Source organism: Neophocaena asiaeorientalis, unplaced genomic scaffold (assembly GCF_003031525.2).
Source record: "Neophocaena asiaeorientalis asiaeorientalis breed wild unplaced genomic scaffold, Neophocaena_asiaeorientalis_V1.1 scaffold263, whole genome shotgun sequence".
In the NCBI taxonomy this organism is placed as follows: Eukaryota; Metazoa; Chordata; class Mammalia; order Artiodactyla; family Phocoenidae; genus Neophocaena; species Neophocaena asiaeorientalis.
In genome coordinates this window covers 868,311-889,780 of record NW_020175015.1, presented here as the reverse complement: position 1 = coordinate 889,780, position 21,470 = coordinate 868,311, and the positions used below count along the sequence as shown (strand labels likewise).

Sequence of the window (21,470 nt, the reverse complement as noted above, 5' to 3'; positions counted from 1 at the left end):
CTAACAATACATAGTATTATTATTTTACATGTTTTAAAACTTTATATATTGTATTTGGTTGAGCATTCCCAAGATTCAGATTCAGCCCTAGATTCAGAGATTTGCTAGAAGTACTCACAGGACTGAAACAGGAAGGAAGGGGGCAGGGCACAACCTTTAAAAGAATGACATAACCCGAGGACACAACATAAACTGATTAGAACCAAATAGGTCCAAGGTGGCAGACGACTCAACTTCCACTATACCCTCAGTATATGCTCATTGTAACACATAAGCAAGCTAAATGACACACCTACAGGTGCCATGATAGTTCCAAGGCTGACCATAAAGGTAAAAAATTAGGCAGTGGCCTGATTCCTAGAAATCCCCACCCCTTCTCCCAAATAGCTGGAATACTCCTCCCACTCATTAGCCTATGCAATCACCCACCTCTATAAAAACTGACAACCTCATACCCTGGGGCTGCTCTCGCCTTCTGAGATGGCCCACACTCTGTCTGTGGAGTGTGTTTCTCTCCAAATAAATCCACGTCTTACCTCTGACTTTGTCTCTCACTGAATTCTTTCTGCGATGAGACATCAAGAACCTGAGCTTCATTAAGTCCTGAGACCAGGTGTGTGATCTCAGTTAAAAGACCATGGGTTCAAGTCCCAATCTGGATTTTGGCTGGGTTTGAGTCCTGGCCGGTGGGTTCAAGTCCCTGTTGGAGTTACACGGTTTCAGCACTAGGCTATAGTTGTACTCATGGCTAAGATTGATTACAGCAATGTATTTAGTATGGACACACACTGGATCATCAGAGAAAAGGACTGCAGGCTGAGTCTGAAAGAATCCATGTATAGGCTTTCTTATGCTCTCTCCCTCTCATGAGGGATCACACTAAGCACACACTTTCCCCCCAGCACAAATGCAGCATGTGTGCCATGTTTCTGTCTAGAGAACCCATTAGAGACTCAGCACCCACAGTTTTTATTGGCCACGTGGGCACTCTCTTCCCAGCATGTTTCAAAATTCCAGACTCTCAGAAGGAAAGCAGGTGTTTAGCATAAACCGTAATATGTTCAAATAGCCTGTGCATGGACTACTTTCATAAATTGGAATTCTACTATAGGAAGAGCTTTCCTTTCTCCCCTGTTTATAATATTTATTCAATTGTGCATATCGATGTGGACTTGTGGGTTTTTATCTTATTCAGCGGGTCATAATCTAATACTATTATTTTCTCAAAAAATATATACATATATAAAATAACACATATAAATATAATTTTTATTTTCTTAAGGGTGGGTTGCCCAATGCTCTGAATCTCTGGACCTTTTAGTTGAGTCCCCTCTGAGGCCCGGAACCTTCGCTCCACTCTCAAGCTGTCCAGGGAAGTTTTAAGCGTGATACCCATCAACGGACCGGCAACCAATAGGTGCGAGCGTGGGAAAAGGGGACTGAAGGCAGAGGAGCGGAATGGAGGGGTGAGGGGCGGAGCCAGGGAGCTGCGCAGCCATTGGAGGGGGTGGTGGTCGGGTAGTTGGAGAGGAAGGGGCAAATCCTAAGCCACGGCTGGGTCGGGACTGGGCCCGGAGAGAGGAGGGATATCCCAGCCTTGGCCGCGAAGGGACCGGGCGGCGGAAGGAGAGGGGTGGGGCTTTGAATGAAACGGCCCGAGAGGGCGGGGCTAACTCCCCGCCGCAGCCTACGGCCTGTCCCAACCTTAGGCGGGCTGTGGCCTCTACGCGTCCGGGACCGGCTTTCCTACCTGCTCTTCTCGGTGTCTTGGGTCTGTTAGCCCCGCTGCCGGCCTCTCGAGGTCTCTGTCGGCCTGCTTCTTTACTTTTCGTGGTTTGTGTCCGCGTCCGCAGTCCCTTTCCTGTCTCCCCAGCGTTGGTCATTCTCCCAGGCTTCAGTGTCCGTGACGTGAGGGCTTGACCCCGCGCCCAGACCTACCAAGAGAGATGGAGGAGCCGGGGTCCCGCGCAGGTGAGTGGGGCTGGGAGACTGGCGAGCCCCCCAAAACGTGGGGCGCTGTGACTCTGGGGACAGGTTTGGCAGCACTTTCTGGGCTTAGGGAATCCAGTCTGCGGGGAATATTGGGTCAGACACACCCCAGTTGGCTAGGGTCTCAGACAGAGCCAGAAAGTATTTTTGGCTAGGTCTGTTTTTGTTTTCCTTCAACAGAAGCCAAACTTATTTAGAGATGAAAGGGATCTGAGACTGGGAAAACCCTTCTTACTAAAGGGGGTCTGTGGGCAGCAGAGAGCCCCGAGCTGAAATTTAGGAGACTTGGGCCTTGGTCCGGGTTTTGTTACTGACTCATTGAGTGGCCTTAGAGGAGTTTATTCCCCTCTGTGGGCCTGAGTTTTCCCACGTGTACCATGAGAAGGGTTTGGACCACAGCATCTTCAAAGGCCTGACGTGTGATGGGTTCTCCTTAAGTATTAATAGTTAGGGGTGAATAAAGAAAGGAGGCCTTCTGGGGTTCACTGGAGGCTGCTTGGCGCTCTGGATTAATTGGAGTCTGTGGAATTACACTTGAGAAAGCTTGAGAAATAGGTGATATTATCTCCATTACAAGTGAGGAAACTGAGGTTCAGAGGTGAATTTGACTTGCTAGTGTCAAAGCCAAGTCAGTCTTCAAAGTCCATGCTACACTATACTTTGTTCCAGTGAGAGAGCAGGGAGGGCTTGATTGAAAGGTGATTATATGGAGCAGCAGTTAATCACATTGAGTCCTCTGCTAAAATGAACAACTCCAGAGCAGAACTGTATCTGATTCTTCTCTATCCCTAGCTCCCGGCTTATGGTTTGTGCAAAACAGTTTGGGTATCAATGCCAGAGTCACCACCTGTGTTACCACTGTCATCAACATGATCGGCATAATTAATGAAAAGCAATGATAGGGACTCTAATTGTTATAGTGGTAGCAAAGCCATAAGTGAAATTGTGAAGACATCTGAATTTATAATACTTTTACTTACATAGTGCTTTAAAGTTTATAAAACATTTTTGAGTGGTTCTTCATTCAGTCATCTTAGGTAGGTATTATTGTCATCCACATTTTATAAGCAAGGAATCCAAGACCTAGAGAGATTAACTGACTAGCACAAGGTCACGCAGTAAGAACTTGTGCTTCTCCTTACGTGCTCTCTTCACTTCCTCTCCTTTTCTTTTTTCCTAGTCCTCCCTGCCCATTCCCATGCTTATTCTGTGTTTCATTCTTCTTACCACCCAGAGACATCCTGTTTTGGTGTTAACCAATAATCATGTGTTGGCTGATAACTAACAGTATTGATGTTAACTTATATATCTTATAAGAGTTTAAAATATGACCTCTCCCAGAGGTGCAGAGGGATTCACATACTTTTAAGAAGGGGAGTTGTAATTGTGGTTGTCGTTATCATCATCATCATCCACAGGTTTCAAGGAGTAAAACTAGAATATGTAGTGATTGACAGTCTAAAAATAGTAACTGTCCTATATTGAGCTCATACTGTGTCATGGGCCCTGTAACAGACACTTAAACTTTTAAACTTAATTCTTTCACTCATGCTACTGAATCTTATAAATGAGGATCCAGAAGCATAGAGAAGTTAAATAACATGCCCAAGTTCATGCAGTCCTGGCCTGGTCCACACCTTATGTTCTAAACCATTACACCAGCTTGGCCCAGGGACAGATCTTTACTTAGAAGAAAGCCTGACCCTCTGGCAGGAGAGCCTGAATTGGGGAGAGAGGTGTGCTCACGTATGGTGTGAGGAAGACAACTGAGAGCCCAGATTTGGAATGAGGGGAGGCTTTTCTTCCAGACTCAGGAGGCCACCTCCCCACCCCCTCAGATAGTGAGCTGTGAGTCTTCCTGCTTTAGGTAGGAACAAGTGAAATGAATTATTCATATGCTAAATAAATCATTCATATGCTGTCAATGACAAAGCTTGTCTTGATTGACACTACGAGGCTGTAGCCCAAAGCAGTGCAACTTTCCCCTTCAGTTCATTGCCCCGAAGGTTACCTGAGAGAGAGGTCTTAAATGCATACTTGATCTTGACATTCCTCTGCCAAGCACTGTTGAGTGGCTCCCTACCTGTGGGAATAAACACCTTAATAAGGTATCAAAGCCTCCCAGGATTTGCACTCACCTGACCCATTCAGTCCCATCTTTGCTCACAGCTTTTGCACTCCACTGTAGTCTACTGGATTACTGCAAGTCCCCACAGCTCACTGTGTTTTCTGTGACTTTTAGGCTTTTCACATCCACTCCCTCTGCCCTTCTCCTTTTCACCCTTCAGTTGGCTATAACCCAGTGTTCATCCTTTAAGATCCAGCTCACCCATTCATTCAATCATTCAATGAATATTTGTCAAGTGCCTGTGAATTACCAGACAAGGTTCTAGGTGTAGAGGCATATCAGGGGATAAAACAGGCATATCCCTGCCCTTCATGGAACTTCTATTCTGTGGGGTATATTAAATAAGTATAATATACGGGTGATGGTAAGTGGCATGGAGAACAGAACAGGAAAAGGGGATAGAGAGGGGCAAGGGAGTTGTCAGGGAAGGCCTCACTGATTGGATGATGTTTGAATAGAGCTGAAGGAGGTGAGGGAGTGAGGTCTGCCTATCTGAATGTTCCAGGCCCAGAGTATAAGAATGTGAGACAGGAGATCCCGTGGCTTATTACCCCTCCAAAACTCTACCACTGCTGCCTTCATCTAGACAGTTGCCCTTTTCTGTTTTCCTGCATACTCTCATGTTGACCTCTAAAGTAGCACTTACTACATGATATTGTAATTGTCTATGTATATGTCTATTTTGCTCACCTGGATATGGGTTTCTTGAGGGCAGGGACCTCTGATTGTCCTCAGTCTGTCTCCTCAGCACCTACCTTATGGTCTAACTTTCTGAGTGGGCACTCAGAAATATTTATTAAATAAGTGAGTAAGGCCTTATGGGCCTCATTCTTACAGCCTGATTATTTTTACAAGTGATTTGGAAGACAGAGCTTGGATGACAGGTGGTGAGAGAAAATATAGTAATTCTAAGCTTGGTTCTGTCTGTCTGACTGGATTCCCTTTTTGGGCCTCTGAGAAGTTGAACACCTGATTTTCTTTGAGAAATGTACCTAGAGATTTCCATTTTCAGCATTATGGCAGGCTAGCTAACCTGTAAAATGGTGGATAAATATAACAAAGTCTTTTATAGCTCAATTTGCAAGAAAGTAAGAGAAATCCCCAGGCCTAAAAACCAAGAGTAAACTGAAAACTGGAGAAGTTAGCCCCTTTACCTGACCTCAGCTGCCCTAGATATTTGCATGTCCCACTTACCTAGAAGCTTGGGCTTTAATATACCTGCTGTTACAGTGAATGAAACTATGGGCCCATCGGGGTTTGACTCTGGTTGGAAGTGAGATCCCCGCATGAAGCTAGATGCCTTGAAAATCTGTATCCTCTGATCAAATGGAGAAGGAAAAAGAAATCTTACTACTGACAGAGATGACAAAGAAGATTGCCGCTTCTAGGCTCCAATAGAAGGGGAAAGTTTGCCTAGAGAATTCTTTTTCTTTTTAATAAATAAATAAATTTATTTTTTAAAAAAAAGGGCTTCCCTGGTGGCGCAGTGGTTGAGAGTCCGCCTGCCGATGCAGGGGACACAGGTTTGTGCTCCGGTCCGGGAAGATCCCACATGTCGCGGAGCGGCTGGGCCCGTGAGCCATGGCCTCTGAGCCTGCGCGTCCAGAGCCTGTGCTCCGCAACAGTGAGAGGCCCACATACCGCAAAAAACAAAATACAGGACAAAGATTCCCATATAACTTGCATACAGACTTACCAATTTGTAACATTTTACCCCATTTGCTATATCATTTCCTCCCTGTCTCTGTCTCTCTCTGTCCTTGTCTCTTCATGCATACATACATACATACGTACATATATACATACACACATACGTAAATGTGTGTGTCTAATATTTCTTCAGAATCACTTGAGACCAATTTGCACACATCATCCGCATCTACCTGCCTGGAGAATTCTTAACCACAGCCATTCCCTCATATGGATTTGGGTTTATGTTTATATTACCTGAATGGCCTAAAAACTCCACGCCAAGAAACTGACATTAGAAACCATCCGGGCTGGTAATACCTCTGAATGCTCGGCAGAAGCACATACAGAATCTCTCTGGAGAGACACTTGACACAGGCTGCATAGGATTCCCAGAGTCTGGAGGATAGACTTGTTAAATGAGAGTGCCTGTTTTATGCTTTGTACTATTGAGATCATGATGTTACTTTTGTATAAAAAAATAAACATTTGAGTACATCTTTGCCTCCTAGTGATCTCCAGAAATGGAATGATAGAGCAGAACTTGTATACAAGCCAGCATTTGAATGTGGACACACATTTATCTGCCTCCTATCCTTGCAGAGGTCATGGAAGAAATGACATCGTGCTCCTTCAACAGCCCTCTGTTCCAGCAGGAGGACAAGAGAGGGGTCACCTACCGGATCCCAGCCTTGCTCTATGTGCCCCCTACCCACACCTTCCTGGCCTTTGCAGAGAAGCGCTCCTCGAGCAGGGATGAGGATGCTCTCCACCTGGTGCTGAGGCGAGGGTTGAGGACTGGGCACTCAGTACAGGTGACTCCTTATCCCAGATCTGAGCCTGGGCCTCAGTTTCTACACTGCTCTGCGTATGTCAGAGTCTGTGTCTTTTCCCATCAATGCAAGAAAAGCCTTGTGTCAGAGCTGAGGAGGAAAAAAAAGCAGTAACAGCAATGCTTTCAGTTACTGAGTACTTACTGTGTGCCAGGGGCACACTGAATCTCACAGCCATTCTGTGATGTAGGAACTATTGTCAGTCACATTTTACAGATGAGGAAACTGAGGCTCAGAGAGGTTGCTGTTTGCTCAAGGTCACACAGCTATAATAAAGCAGTAAAAGCAGGCTTCCAACTCAGTCTCTGACTAGAGGCCTCCATAGTTTGTTCAGCCAACATGTGGTGTGCTTTTCATTCATTCTCCTTTATCCTCATAAGTCATCGAAAGAAGTAAGCATTGTTAATCCAGTTTTGCTGATGAGGGATCCTGGTGCTCCAACAGGTAGGTGGCTCATTCACGCCCACAGCTACCAGGAGATGTGGGGGAGGATGACAACACCCATACTCCCGCTTCTCTTCCCCTTCCTGCTCTTCCTCTCCCCTGTGCTTTATGTGAGGTAAATATTATGAGGCCCGTTTTACAACAGGAAACTGGAGCTCGGAAGTAAAGTGACTTGCCTTAGGCACACACCTAATAAGAGGCAGAAATGGGTTTGGTGCCCTTGTCCCTAAGTAGCACATGTTTACTGTGTTTTTATGGGGGAGAGAATGGTTGCTGCTCTTGGGCCTATGAACTACAGGGTTACTTCAGATCCCATTTTTCTCATTGTTGCCTTTTATCTCTGAGAGATTGCTGAAGTGAGGATGAGGTGAGACAATGGGTTTGAGAGTTACACACATACATACATTTTTTATAAGAGGTACTTTAATCCCTCTAACCTGCTCTGCTTTTCTACTCACAGAAACCCCACCATTAAAACTTCACGTCTATCGCTTCTCGGCCTTTTGGCTAAGATCAAGTGTAAAACTTCACGTCTATAGGGATGCCTTGTTTTGCTGTTACAGGGCAAATGCTGTTCTGCTGATGGTGGCCTTTGCCAGCAACCCCTGTCTTTGCTTTTGATGACTTACTCACATTTCCCTGTAGGGAAGTTTTTTACTTCAGGGAATTTCCGTTCCCTGCTCTTACACCTTGTCACAAGTCTTTCTTATGGCTTCCCAGGGTCAAACCTCTGCTTATATCCTGGGTGTCCTGTAGCCCACCTTGGAGTTCTAGCTCTTTTGTTTCCTCCAGGACAGGCAATGCCTGTGGTTATGTTGCCCTGCTTTCTGTCACAGACAGTTGGGCGGGTAAGCGTTTTTTATCAGACCATACCTGTTATATAACCTCACTGCCCAGCAGTCACACACATTCACAAATGTGTCCACTTTAACTCATTCTCTCTTCTCTTTATTTTATTCACATTAATTCTCTCATTTACTTAATTGTAGTATCTTAAAGTTAGAAGAATTATCAGCCCAACTTCTTTCCCAATATAGAAATCTTCCGTATTCCATTGGTAGCTACTAATAGTTTAGTGGTTAAGAGCCTGGCTTTGGAGTCAGGCAAGACCTATCATTTATTGGCTGTGAACTTGAATACCTGACTCTTCTCCGTTTCATTGTCTGCAAAATATAATTAATAATAGCAATTACATAGTAGGAACTCAACATTAGTCATCTTCTATTAAGGGTCTACTTACACAGCTCCTCAAAAGAGGAACTTAATCCTGTAGCAACTGTTTTTGAATGAGACGATCTGTACTTCTCTATAATTACTCATTGGTCTTGTCCTGCCTTCTGTGCATTGTTTAGGTAAAGCCCCTTTTCTGGAGAACTGCTCTTTGATGTATCTGAAAACGGTATTCACACGCTCTGAGTCTTCCACTTTTTGGGTTCAACAGCTTCAGTTCTTTTAGCAGCTGCTTAGACCACAGTCTTGATTTGGTTTCTGGTCCCTTGAAAACTGTGATTACTGTCCTTGGGACCTGGTGTGGGATGTCAGTGTCTTTTTTCAAAGTATGGTACTCAGAATTGAACTTAGGACCCTAGGGGTAGACTGACCAGCTCAGCAGTTAGGTGGCTATCCCACCTCGTATCCTTTTTTTTTTTTTTTTTTTTTTTTTTTTTTTTTTTTTTTTGCGGTACACGGGCCTCTCACTGTTGTGGCCTCTCGTTGCGGAAAACAGGCTCCGGATGCGCAGGCTCAGCGGCCATGGCTCACGGGCCCAGCCGCTCCGCGGCATGTGGTATCTTCCCGGACCAGGGTGCGAACCCGTGTCCCCTGCATCAGCAGGCGGACTCTCAACCACTGCGCCACCAGGGAAGCCCCACCACCTTGTATCCTTTTAATACAGCCTAAGGTAAAGTGACATTTACTTTTTTTATTAAAATAAATTTATTTACGTATTTATTTATTTTTGGCTACATTGGGTCTTCATTGCTGCGCGCCAGCTTTCTCTAGTTGTGGTGAGCGGGGGAGCTACTCTTTGTCGTGGTTCGAGGGCTTCTCATTGCGGTGGTTTCTCTTGTTGCAGAACATGGGCTCTAGGCACGTGGGCTTCAGTAGTTGTGGCTCATGGGCTCTAGAGCGCAGGCTCAGTAGTTGTGGCGCACGGGCTTAGCTGCTCTGCGGCATGTGGGATCTTCCTGGACCAGGGCTCAAACCCATGTCCCCTGCATTGGCAGGTGGATTCTTAACCACTGACCCACCAGGGAAGTCCGACATTTACTTTTTTGGTAGCTGCATAAACGTTAAGTAGATGGTCAACTAAAACCTCCAAGACTTTTCACATTTTTTGTTCTTTTTAAAACAGTTTTAATTGTGGTAAAATACACCTAATGTAAAACTTTCCATCTTAACCATTTTAAGTGTACATTGCAGTATTGTTAACTGTATTACATCATTATGCAACAGGTCTCTAGAACTTATTCATCAGTGCATGACTGTAACTTTATACTCATTGAACAACTCATTTCCCCCACCTCAAGCCCCTAGAAGTTACTATTGTACTTTGTTTCTATGAATTTGATTACATTAGATACTTCATGTAAGTGGAATCATGCAATATTTTGTCTTTTTCTGATTGGCTTATTTACTTAGTATAACATCCTCAAGGTTCATCCATGTCATAGCATTATGTCAGGATTTCCTTCTTATTGTATGTTAATCTATTATTTCATTTATCCATTTCGTTTATCCATTCATTCCTTTATCCATTTTGTTTATCCATTCATCGGTTGATGGACGCTTAAGTTGCTCCCATCTTTTGGCTATTGTGAACATGGGTGTGCAAATGTCTCTTCAAGACTGTTCTTTGAATTCTTTTGGATATAGACCTAGAAGTTGAATTGCTGGATCATGTGGTAATTCTATTGATATTTAAAATTTTTGAGGAACCTCCATACTGTTTTCCACAGTGACTGCACCATTTTGTATTTCTCCACATCCTCACCAACACTTACTTCGTTTTGTGGGGGGGTTTTGATAGTAGCCATCCTAATGGATATGAACTGATTTCATTATGATTTTGATTTGCATTCCTCTAATTATTAGCAGTGTTCAGTATCTTTTCATATGCTTGTTGGCCATTACATTTGTTGGTCTTTAATCACGTTTCTCCATCTAAATTTTTAAGCCCAAGACTTGTTTTATCTCTGTCAAGCCTCAGCTTGTTTGTGTGCCATTGCTTCCACCTGGTTGAGATCATTTGGCTTCTAACGCTTTCATGTTTTGTTCACATTTTTTTCCAGCTTCATGTAAACTTTATATTAGACATATCTGGCCCATTTCATTTTCTCCTCTCAGCTAGTAAGGATGGCTGAGCTTCTGACTTTGCAGTGACTAGACTGCCCAATAATTTTTTTTTCTTCCTGTTCTTAAAGGGAGTATCTGTGTGAATGGATTTCTTATATCTTCCTCGATCCTGCTCAAGGTTGTTGATCGGAGCAATCTTAACCATCCAAATGAGTTTGCAGCTGTTACTTCTCATCAGATCACATATTCAGTGCTATCCATGAAGTGTTGGTTTCCCCACAGGGTGCTAAGGACACAGGGGTACTATCCCCAGGGTGACAACAGAAAATTAAATCTGCTCCCCAGACCCTCTTGTTGGCACTTGGAAGGGAGAGGAGGCACGTACTGGAGGAACGTGGAGAAGCGCCTCCATACATTGTTTATAGAGTATTGTTTCCATCTGAGAGCACTTCTGTTATCCTTCTTCCTTGCATCCCTTCTTCCTTCCTCCCACTTTCTTCCATTCCTCTGTCATCTTTCTTCCTTTCTCTTTCCTTTTTTCTTCAACATTTATTGAGCACCTACCAAGTACCAGGCATTAAGTCAGGGGATGTTGTGAAGGGAGGGGCATACAAAAGTTGATAGACTCTGACCCCTCTTTGGGAAGAATTTGCACAACCAAATTGTAGAGAGAAAACAAAGCTGTGCACAGATGTAACTGTCCAAATCTCCCACCCAGAATCCACAAAGTGTCACAAGGCAAGTTTATGCAGAATGAAGTGTTTCCTTAGGAGTTCAAATGCAGCTGGGATCAGAGAAGCTGTCGTGCAGGGCATGGCATCTAAGCTGATACTTGAAGTGGGTGTGTTAAAGATGAGCAGAATAGAAGGTGATTTCTCCCTGGATTTCCCATATCCAGACACGGTCTTTTCCTTCTCTGACACCCACAGTGCTTTCTTTATCTCGTCTCTCTGGTGGTGTCTTCGAGGCTCTGGAGTTAGCCCTATGGGTGCCTTTTCTCTCCCTCTCAAGGCAGGCCTGGCTGCCCCTTCCTGCTGGTGGCCTTCTGAGTTTTGATTACCCAAGAGTCACAGGGAACTGAGGTCCCTGCCTCCATTGGTTTAAAATGCAGTCAGGGGGCTTCCCTGGTGGCGCAGTGGTTGAGAATCTGCCTGCTAATGCAGGGGACACGGGTTCGAGCCCCGGTCTGGGAGGATCCCACATGCCGCAGAGCAACTAGGCCCTTGAGCCACAACTACTGAACCTGCGCGTCTGGAGCCTATGCTCTGCAACAAGAGAGGCCGCGATAGTGAGAGGCCTGCGCACCGCGATGAAGAGTGGCCCCCACTTGCCACAACTAGAGAAAGCCCTTGCACAGAAACGAAGACCCAACACAGCAAAAATAAATAAATAAAAAAAATGCAGTCAGATCAGACAGCAATGTGGACTTCTCATGCATATAGTTTCCAGAGAGGAAGAAAACCATTTGAGAGGACTTAGGAAGCAATCTTTGATCAGTTAGCCATTCTGGGAGAGCTTTGTGGAGGAAGGTGGGCTTCTGCCTAATAATTAAGTTGACTTTGGCACATGATGTTTGAAGTGTTTACAGTGTACAAGGCACTCTGGTATAGAATGGGCTGCCCCAGAGATAATGAGTTCCCTGTCCCTAGACCAGTTCAAGGAGAGACTGAATGGCCTTTATCCACCAGACTTAGAGGAGAATCTTCTGGATGTGAGTTAGCACAAGGTCCTTCTAACTCTGAGATTCTATGATCTGAGCATTGCTTAATAATATTCTTTGCTCATTCATGCAGGAGTTAATTTTTTAAAATCTTATTTTTTGTTTTGGGTAGTTAACACTTTCATATTGCTGAAGAATAAAAAACATTGTAAAAAGGTGTATACATCCCTTCCCAGTCCTCTGCCTCTTATAGGCAGTCACTATTGTTTCTTATGTATCCTTCTAGTGCTTCTTCATACAGAAACGAAGTACAAGTATATAGTCTTTTTTTTTAATTTTTAAAAAATGTTAAATTTATTTTTGGCTGCATTGGGTCTTGGTTGCTGTGTGCAGGCTTTCTCTAGTTGCAGCAAGCGGGGGCTACTCTTCGTTGCGGTGTGCAGGCTTCATTGTGGTGGCTTCTCTTGTTGCGGAACATGGGCTTTAGGTGCACGGGCTTCAGTAGTTGTGGCATGCAGGCTCAGTAGTTGTGGCTCACAGGCTCTAGAATGCAGGCTCAGTAGTTGTGGCACATGGGCTTAGTTGCTCCACGACATGTGGTATCTTCCTGGCCGAGGGCTCAAACCCTTGTCCCCTGTGTTAGCGGGCGGATTCTTTTTTTAACCCCTTTCCAGACAGGATATGAGGCAACTGATTATAACACTGTACTTTCTGTGTTAATTAATTTATAACATTAGACTAAAGATGGAGTAACCTTAATATATTCTAAACATTACATCTTGAGAAGCCTTCACAGTGTCTTTTATGTTAAAGGTGGACAATATATATGTTTTTTATATAAATGAATGAAGTCAAACAACATGACCAATCTCAGTGAACTCTGTAACTCCACAGTTATGTAACTATTAGAGTTATTACATTGTGGTGGCAGGCGGATTCTTAACCGTTGCGCCACCAGAGAAGTCTAAGTATATAGTCTTAATACTACCTTAAAAATGTTTTTCATGTGAAGTGATAACAGATACAGAAAACATAATTGTCAAATGCACAAAACATAAATGTCAGCTCTGTGAATTGACAAAGTCAACACTTGTGGACTCACACTCAGCTCAAGAAATAGAATATTGCCAGCACCTCAGAAGCTTCTCATTCCCCCTCTCTTCTTCCCCAAAGGTAATTACTAGCCTGATTTATAGCTCTAGAGTTTTGCTTGGTTTTAATCTATGGACTCTTTATGTTTGGCTTCTTTTGTTCAGTATTCTTGAGGTTTATCCAGATTGTTGTATACAGCTTTATTTGTTCATTTTCATTGTTACATAATTTTCCATTGTATGACTGTACACAATGAATTGATCCGTTCTGCTGTTGTTGCCAATTCAGGTTAGTGATTATGTGTATAGACACTGCAGCTCTGAATATTCTGCATGTGTTTTTCAGTACTATGTGCATGCTTTTTGCTGGGTTGATATCTAGAAATGGCGTTACTGGATTATAGGGTATGTTTATATTCTACTTTAGTAGGTAATGCCAGCCAGTTTTCTAGAGTGGTGGTTGTGAGAGCTGGTCTACTCCAGTTTCACCTGCACTTCTGGGACTTAGCCCTTTAAGGTTCCAACTCAAAGCCTGGTGGGTTTACCAGGGCCTCTAATTTTTGTCCTATTAGCCCCGTAGGGCTGTCAGATAGTTGCTTGGCTTCTCAGCTTTTCAGTTACCTCTTTGAGAATTAGTAGAGATACCTGAGGGGAAAAGGTACTCAAGATACCACGTCAGCCACTCTGAATGAACTTTCAGTTCTTGGCCTATAATTCTTCATGGCCTTGTGTGCTCTCTGGTGCTTTCAAATGAAGTTTTTGTCTTAATTTTTTTTTTACCTATCCTAGTTCTCAGTAGAAAGTTTGGTTCAAATTACCTGGTTTGTTGTAATAAGTCCTTTTCCTTCACATTTTCATTTTTTCTTCTCTTTCTGTTGAGTTGTCTGATCTTGCTCTTTGCCCAGTTCTGCTGAGGTTTTTGGAAATTTTCTTACCAATTTCTAATATTGTTTTTAAAATATATTAAAGAAATTAGGTCTTTGTGGTATGTCTGATTAGGCATTATTTCATTTTATCCTTACATCTCCTCTGTGAGCATATTACATCCTCCATTTAATTGATGAGGAAATGGAGGTGAAGTGAGATTGAGTAACTTGCCCAAGATCACGTGATGAGTGGTGAAGGTGGGGTTTGAATTAGGTGTCTCTGACTCCATGCTTGAGTTTTTAATGACGTCGTTATGAATTGCCTCCTGGGGTAGTAGAGGAAGGAAAAAAAATCTTTGTCTTAAATTTCCCTTTATTTGCCTAAAACTTCCCTATGTGTTGGCCTTTCTTTTCTCTTTCTTTCTTTATTTTTTTGGGGGGGAGGTGTCCTTTCTTTTTAAAAATATTTATTTTGCTCCTATCATGTGCTAGGCACTGGCAATACAAAATCAGAAGAATTTGGTTTTTACCTTCAAAGGACTCATAATCTAGGAAGGGAGCCAGGCACATAGAAAATTACAGACATCCCTCATTTTATTGCACTTCGCTTTACTCTGCTTCACAGATAATGCGTTTGCCACAAACTGAAGGTTTGTGGCAACTTTGCATCAAGCAGGTCGGCACCATTTTTCCAACAGCATTTGCTCACTTTGAGTCTCTGTGTCACATGTTGGTAATTCTTACGGTATTTCAAACCCTCCACCAGCAGAAAGACTGTAACTTGCTGAATGGCGGTTAGCATTTTTTTTAGCAATAAAGTCTTTTTAAATTAAGGTATGTACATTGTTTATTTTTTTTTGACATAATGCTATTGCACACTTAATAGACTACAGCCTAGTGTAAATATAAATTTACCCAAAAAATCCGTGTGACTCACTTTATGGCGACATTTGCTTTATTGCAGTGATCTGGAACCGATTGTCTTTGGTAAGGGTTGGGAGGGAACCTCATGCAAGGCTTCATAAAGGAGGTGACTTTGAGTCGAGTTTTGGATGATGAATTGGGCATGTAGACAAAGTACAGAAGAGTGTTCCAGACAGAGGGGACAGCATGTACAATACCTAGCATAGCCTCTTTGCAGCTGATAAGTTATCCTATAATATTTGAGAATTCAGTGAACACTTGGGCCTTCATGATTTTATAGATTTCAGTACCATTTATTTCTTATCTCTGAGAAGTATTCATGCTTTTTTAAAAAATATTTATTTATTTATGGCTGCATCGGGTCTTAGTTGAGGCACGCAGGATCTTTTGTTGCGGGATCTTTCCATGCGGCATCTTTTGTTGTGGCGCACGGGCTTAGTTGCCCCGCGGCATGTGGGATCTTAGTTCCCCAACCAGGGATTGGAACCCGCATCTCCTGCATTGGAAGGCGGATTCTTAACCACTGGACCATCAGAGAAGTCCCCAGTATTAATGCTTTTAACGAGCCTCATGTCTTCCTATTAGTCTTTCACTCCTGCTCTTTCTCCCTTCCCCTTGTCTAGTGGGAACCCCTGAAGCCACTGATGGAAGCCACATTACCTGGGCATCGGACCATGAACCCCTGTCCTGTGTGGGAGCAGAAGAGTGGCCGTGTGTACCTATTCTTCATCTGTGTGCGGGGCCATGTCACTGAGCGTCAACAGATTGTGTCAGGCAGGAATGCTGCCCGCCTCTGCTTCATCTGCAGTCAGGATGCTGGCTATTCATGGAGCGAGGTGAGGGACCTGACCGAGGAGGTCATTGGCCCAGAGGTGGAGCACTGGGCCACGTTTGCTGTGGGCCCAGGTCATGGCATCCAGCTGCAGTCGGGGAGGCTGATCATCCCTGCATATGCCTACTACATCCCTTACCGGTTCTTTTGCTTTCGGCTACCATATAAAGCCAGGCCTCATTCCCTGATGATCTATAGTGATGACCTAGGAGCCACATGGCACCATGGCAGGCTTATTAAGCCCATGGTGACAGTGGAGTGCGAAGTGGCAGAGGTAACTGGGAAGGCTGGCCACGCTGTGCTGTATTGCAGTGCCCGGACACCAAACAGGTGCCGGGCGGAGGCTCTCAGCACCGACCATGGTGAATGCTTTCAGAAACCAGCTCTGAGCCAACAGCTCTGTGAGCCCCCTCATGGCTGCCAAGGCAGTGTGGTGAGTTTCCGGTCCCTGGAGATCCCAAACGGGTGCCAGCACCCTGCTGGCAAAGATGCTCCTACCATTCAGCAGAGCCATCTGCTGGACAGCTCACTGAGGCTAGAGCCAGAAGCTAGAACCCTGTCAGAATCATGGCTCTTGTACTCACACCCAACCAGTAAGAACCGGAGGGTCGACCTAGGCATCTACCTCAACCAGAGCCCGTTGGAGGCTGCCTGCTGGTCCCGTCCCTGGATCTTGCACTGCGGGCCCTGTGGCTACTCTGATTTGGCTGCTCTGGAGAAGGAGGGCTTGTTTGGGTGTTTGTTTGAATGTGGGACCAAGCGGGAGTGTGAGCAGATTGCCTTTCGCCTGTTTACAGACCGAGAGGTCCTGAGCCACGTGCAAGCGGACAGTACCAGCCCTGGTAGGAACTCTGAGCCAACGCAAAACTGATTGGCTTAGGACCCAACTTCCCATCGAAGGGCTACCATAGGAGGCAACCACAGCCAGGACAGTGGAGGCCAGGATAACAGAGGTTACTGAAGTCTGCAGAGAATCCAAAAACGTAATATTCTGCTCCCTACCTTCCTTCACTTCTCCAAAGAGCAAAATGAAAATTTTGCCATAGCTACTGCAGTCGAGAGGGCGCCGAAGTGTGAGTTGAGAGACCATGATGTAGTCCTGGCTTTTCCACTGGCTTGCTTTGGGACCTTGGGCATGTCACCTGTACTCTGTGGGCCTCAGGTCTCCATCTGTAAAATGAGAGGATTGGGTTTGTGGTTTCTCTTCTTCCCATCCCTAGGAAAGGCAGAGCGCCTGCATGCTCCCTGATCAGCAAGTCCTGGCTGCATATAGGACTCTTATCTCAAAATGTTAGTCAGAGGACTCAGCTTTTCAAATGACTCGCCACTCATCCAAGTATGAGGTCGCAAGCAGGTGTCATGGCATAAAGGAAGGTGTGGGTGGATTGTTCTGTTTTTAATAACAAAAACACACACATCCTTCTAATCGTGCTCAGAGCTCTATAGGCTCACTGTTCTAGAGGAATTGGGCAAAATAGTAGAATCGTGAGGTCACTTACCTTCTCCAGCTTCGCAGCTCTACGCAACCTTCCCTTATCCAGAAAGCATTATCTCCTAGGGAGAAAATGAGAAGCTCAATGTCAGTGGGCCTTGATGATGGTACTTATTGTTTCTGATGGCATGACTCCTATGAAGGATCAACTTGAAGTTCATTTATTAGGACAGTTCTTGATGGGAAATGGACACGGGTTAGGACTTTAAAGCATTGGACAAAACTTCCCACAGTCTCTGCCCTCAAGGCGTTCACAGTTTATGGGGCTAGAAGAGGGAGAAAAGTCAAGAAAATAAATGCAGCTGGTAGGGTAGGTTGTAGCTGTTGGGCTGTAACTTGGGGTGATGGTAGCTCCTGATGTCATTGTCTTAGTTGTATCCTCATTGTGCCTGGAGTCATCTGCCCCAGAGCTTGCCCAGGCTGCTGTCTTTCTCAGTTTGTTTGTCTCAGAATGTTGTGTGGTCCAGCCACTCCTTTACCCATGGAGAAAGTCTTCACCATTAGGAAGGTCTCTGGACTCCCAAAGCTCTGAATCAGGCGTATTTGTTCGGACCTACTGGAATCACTGTTGGGGAAGTAGGGATGCCTCTTTGTCTAATAGATTTGGGGCTGAACTTTGCCCGTGCTGGTTCTCTCAGATGAAAGCAGATGGTCGCTCTTACTTTTGATCGTTTCCCCCATGAGCCTGTTACTGTGACAGATATTCTATCATGAGAGATATCTTTTTTTGTCCCTATTTTGGGCGGATAATGCCGTAAACAGGCATCAGGTAAATACATTTCGTGCTGAGTAATGACCCTGGAGAGCAAGTCTTAGTCATGGAACACAGCCTAGGAGGCTAGGGGTTGCAGTCATACCAGTCAGATGGCAGAGAGTCCTACAGGATGGAAGTAGAGATTAACTTCACCTACTTTAGCGTATGGCTTAAGCCCAGGGCTTAGAGGGGCTTTTAAAAATCCCCTTAGCCTCTCATACATTTGCTGAAGTTATCTTCCCAATACACAGTTATGATTATTCATTCACTCATTTATACATTTATCTAAATATTTCTATAATTGAGGGTCTAGGCATAATGTGAAATACTTTCTATTGCCATTCCCTGGTTGAAAATCATTCGTGGCTCCTAATCGCCTACTAAAGGGTGTTTACATTTATCCTGGCCTGTAGGACCTTCAGTTGTTGGGTGAAATAATGAATACTCATCTGTACTTCTTTATATTGAAGCCACTATAAGAGAAGGCCTCTGTCAAGTTGGCAAGTGGAGGGGATGGGGCTTTGGGAGTGGGCGGAGTTGGTGGTACAGGGAGGAGCTGGGGAGGGGAGAGGACTGAAGGGCAGTCCCCTCCTGACTAGTGGAAACTCCATGTTCAGCAAAGCTGTCATGGGCTCCATACCCCAAATAGACAGGAATAGGGCAGGTGGCTAAGTTCTAAAACCAGAGCTAAAGGATGGAGAAAATGAGAATATGAAGACTTCTTTGGGGCCATCCAAGAAGGGAGTCGAAGAAGGGAGCTCAGTCACATGAGTCAGTGTGGACCACAGATGTCCAGTTCTCGTATGGAGTCCATCTCTAAATTGCCCTCCCCTTTCTCCTTCCCCTTTGCTTCATGTTTGCTTCTCTTTGGTGCCTAGCAATGAAACTCTTAATAGGCGCAGGGGCTATGTGCATATTTCACAAATAGCCACAAATGAGGATTGGAGACAGGGGTAATCCGGAATGAGGATTAGAGAGAGGAACAGAGGGGTGATGGCAGCTGTGAAGGAAAAGAACAACAGGTGGGAGTCCTAACACCTTTAGGAAGGGAGAGAAAGGGGTGCAAACATGAAGCCCAGGCTGGAGAGATGGTGTAGGTGGTGGCCGCTGTGAAGAAGAAATGACAACAGGCTGCAGCTAGTCCCCGAAATGTGTGGGAAGGGAAAGAGGCCCACACATGTTAGGCTGCAGACAAGTTCCGACCCAGCCCTGTAACTTTAAGCTGTCTCTGTGCCAGGTGACCAACAAAAACAGCTGTAGGCACTCCAACTCTGTTAGTGTCAGTTACCCAAGGTCTTCAGGGCCCTGGGACCTATACCATGATACTGGCCCCCTAACTGAGCCCATTTCAGCCACTGTCAGGTTGGGAGAATGGAAAAGATAGGGCAGGTGATGGCAGCTGTGAAGAAAAGAGGAAAGCAGACTGGAGGTCGCTAATCTAGCGCATGAAGAGAGGACTGTGTAGGCTGTGGTCCTTTGACCCCAGAGGCCGTTCTGGTTCACTCACTCCTAGGCTCCTAACCTTTACCATGGGCCCTCGTTATTTGGACCTGTTACTCCTGGTCACCAGTCTCCCCTCAGATATCCACAGGATGTCATGCAGCTGCATCCACAGATAAGAGACCTTGCACCCTGCCTGTTGGGGAGCCCAAGGGACCTACAGAGGTCAGCCGGAGGCTGCACAACCCCCTCCCCGAGGCAGTAGGATTCACTACTTCCACTTAGGCCAGATTAGGCTGCTCAGTCTTCTCTGATAAGCTGTGAAATTTCCCCACTGTGTCATCCACTGGCTGTTGTGTCATCCTTCCCTGTGCTGCCAGAGCACACGGCCTGAGCCTCTCTTTGGTCCTTATCACAGGCTGCCCTGTGTTACTGTCCATGTTGCTACCTAGCCTAGGCCTCTGCTAGGCTGTGAACTCCTCGAGGGCCAAGTTTGTCTGACTGCTTTCTGCATCCTTTTTACCTTGAGTCACAACGACTTATTTATAAATACATGACTTTTATTTCATATTCTGAATTCCCTGAAAGTAAGGACTGTGTCTGATTCCTCTCTTTGTCCTCTGCACCCGGCACAGGGCCTGGCACAGAATAGACAGCAGTAAAGTTACGCTGAATGGACAAGAAGTCAAAGGCCCTTGGCCTTCTGGAGCTAAGTGAGAGGCCAGGGCAAGTTTCCCCAAGGGAGAAGCATGTTGTGTCCCTCGGTGGCTTGCACTCTCAGCCTGCTGAGCACTTGTCCTAAATGAGTCTTCTCTGTGGGGGCCTGTATCCAGGCCAGTCACAGTACTTCCTGGGAATGAGCTGCTCTCTGGCTTGAGCTTGGTCCTGCTTGGAGGTCCCAGGTTCACAGCCCAAGTTTAAAGCCAAGCCTTGACCTGGGGTTCCCATTTCACTGGCATGTCCCCTCTGTCCCTGATTGGGTTTTCTGTAACTGTCACTCCTCCAGGGAGATGCTGGGGCTCAGCGTGTTTGAGCATGCCTTGGTTCTGTGCTACCACGTGCCAGAAATGCTCTCTGTACCGTAAGAACTACCATGACTCTTTGAAACAAGGAAGGTGAATAAAGAGCTTTATTCTGATGGCTACTGTTTCTGATTTTTGTTGCTTTTATTAAAGAAACTGAGTTGATTATCATCCTAATACTTATATCTAGTTTGTAGCCAGCTTCTTTCAAAAAATGGATTTTGAAGCACTTTCTTGCTTTTCATAAGAACTTTTACTTTCAGAAAATCTTATTAATAATAATCCTTTGCATTTTTACACATTGTCATTTGAACATAGTTACCTACTGAGGGAAGCAGGACAGAGATTAGCATGACTGGTTTGGTTGCATATTACATACTAGCTATTAAGTGGAGGAACTGGGATGCACGGAATCACCCCTGTCTGATACCAGCCCCATGCTGTCACTGCACGTCTTTTTCTATTTTGAAAATAACCTTGAGGTTCTCAAATTGAAGCTGGAGAGTCCACAAATGTTTACCTCAGTGAAGTGGGGTGATAGCTTTAACTTAACTCATGATTTTTACTTGACTGTTTGTTCCATTGAAATGCTCAATGCACTGGCTGAATTTCGACAAATGTTTCCACATAACTCAAGTTCTATCAGTAGGTCAGTCTGCTCCTCTTCAAACAAATTGACTACTGACAAGCTTTCAAATGGGCCTACCTTTCATCATAACACTGAGTTATATAAAGATGAAAGAATAAATGAAGTTTGGAGAACTGCTAATTTACCTCTTAAAATTGTTTTACAAAAATTATTTATATAATCATTTTTTAAAAATCCAGTGATCTATTTTATTGTTGTGTGTTCTTTTAGATTGCTTAATGTCTGAAGGACCTCTGAGCTTGAGAGGAATATGCACTACTACATAAATTTCAGTGCTCGATTTATTAAACTCATGTTCAATAGAATATTGAAAACCTCTTGAATACTGAAACAATGGCAAATTTGATTAAACTGGCTTAAACA

At 44.6% G+C, this 21,470-nt stretch overlaps 1 protein-coding gene across 1 annotated transcript; it reads left to right on the top strand.

Annotated features, from left to right (window-relative positions):
* Positions 1–1,626: 1,626 nt before the first annotated feature.
* NEU3 (neuraminidase 3) lies at positions 1,627–20,574 on the top strand. Its single transcript, XM_024761993.1, has 3 exons — positions 1,627–1,971; positions 6,410–6,621; positions 15,542–20,574. Exons 1-3 carry the CDS (start codon positions 1,947–1,949, stop codon positions 16,619–16,621), a joined length of 1,317 nt encoding a protein of 438 aa, XP_024617761.1. The 5' UTR covers positions 1,627–1,946; the 3' UTR covers positions 16,622–20,574.
* The last annotated feature ends 896 nt before the right edge of the window (positions 20,575–21,470 follow it).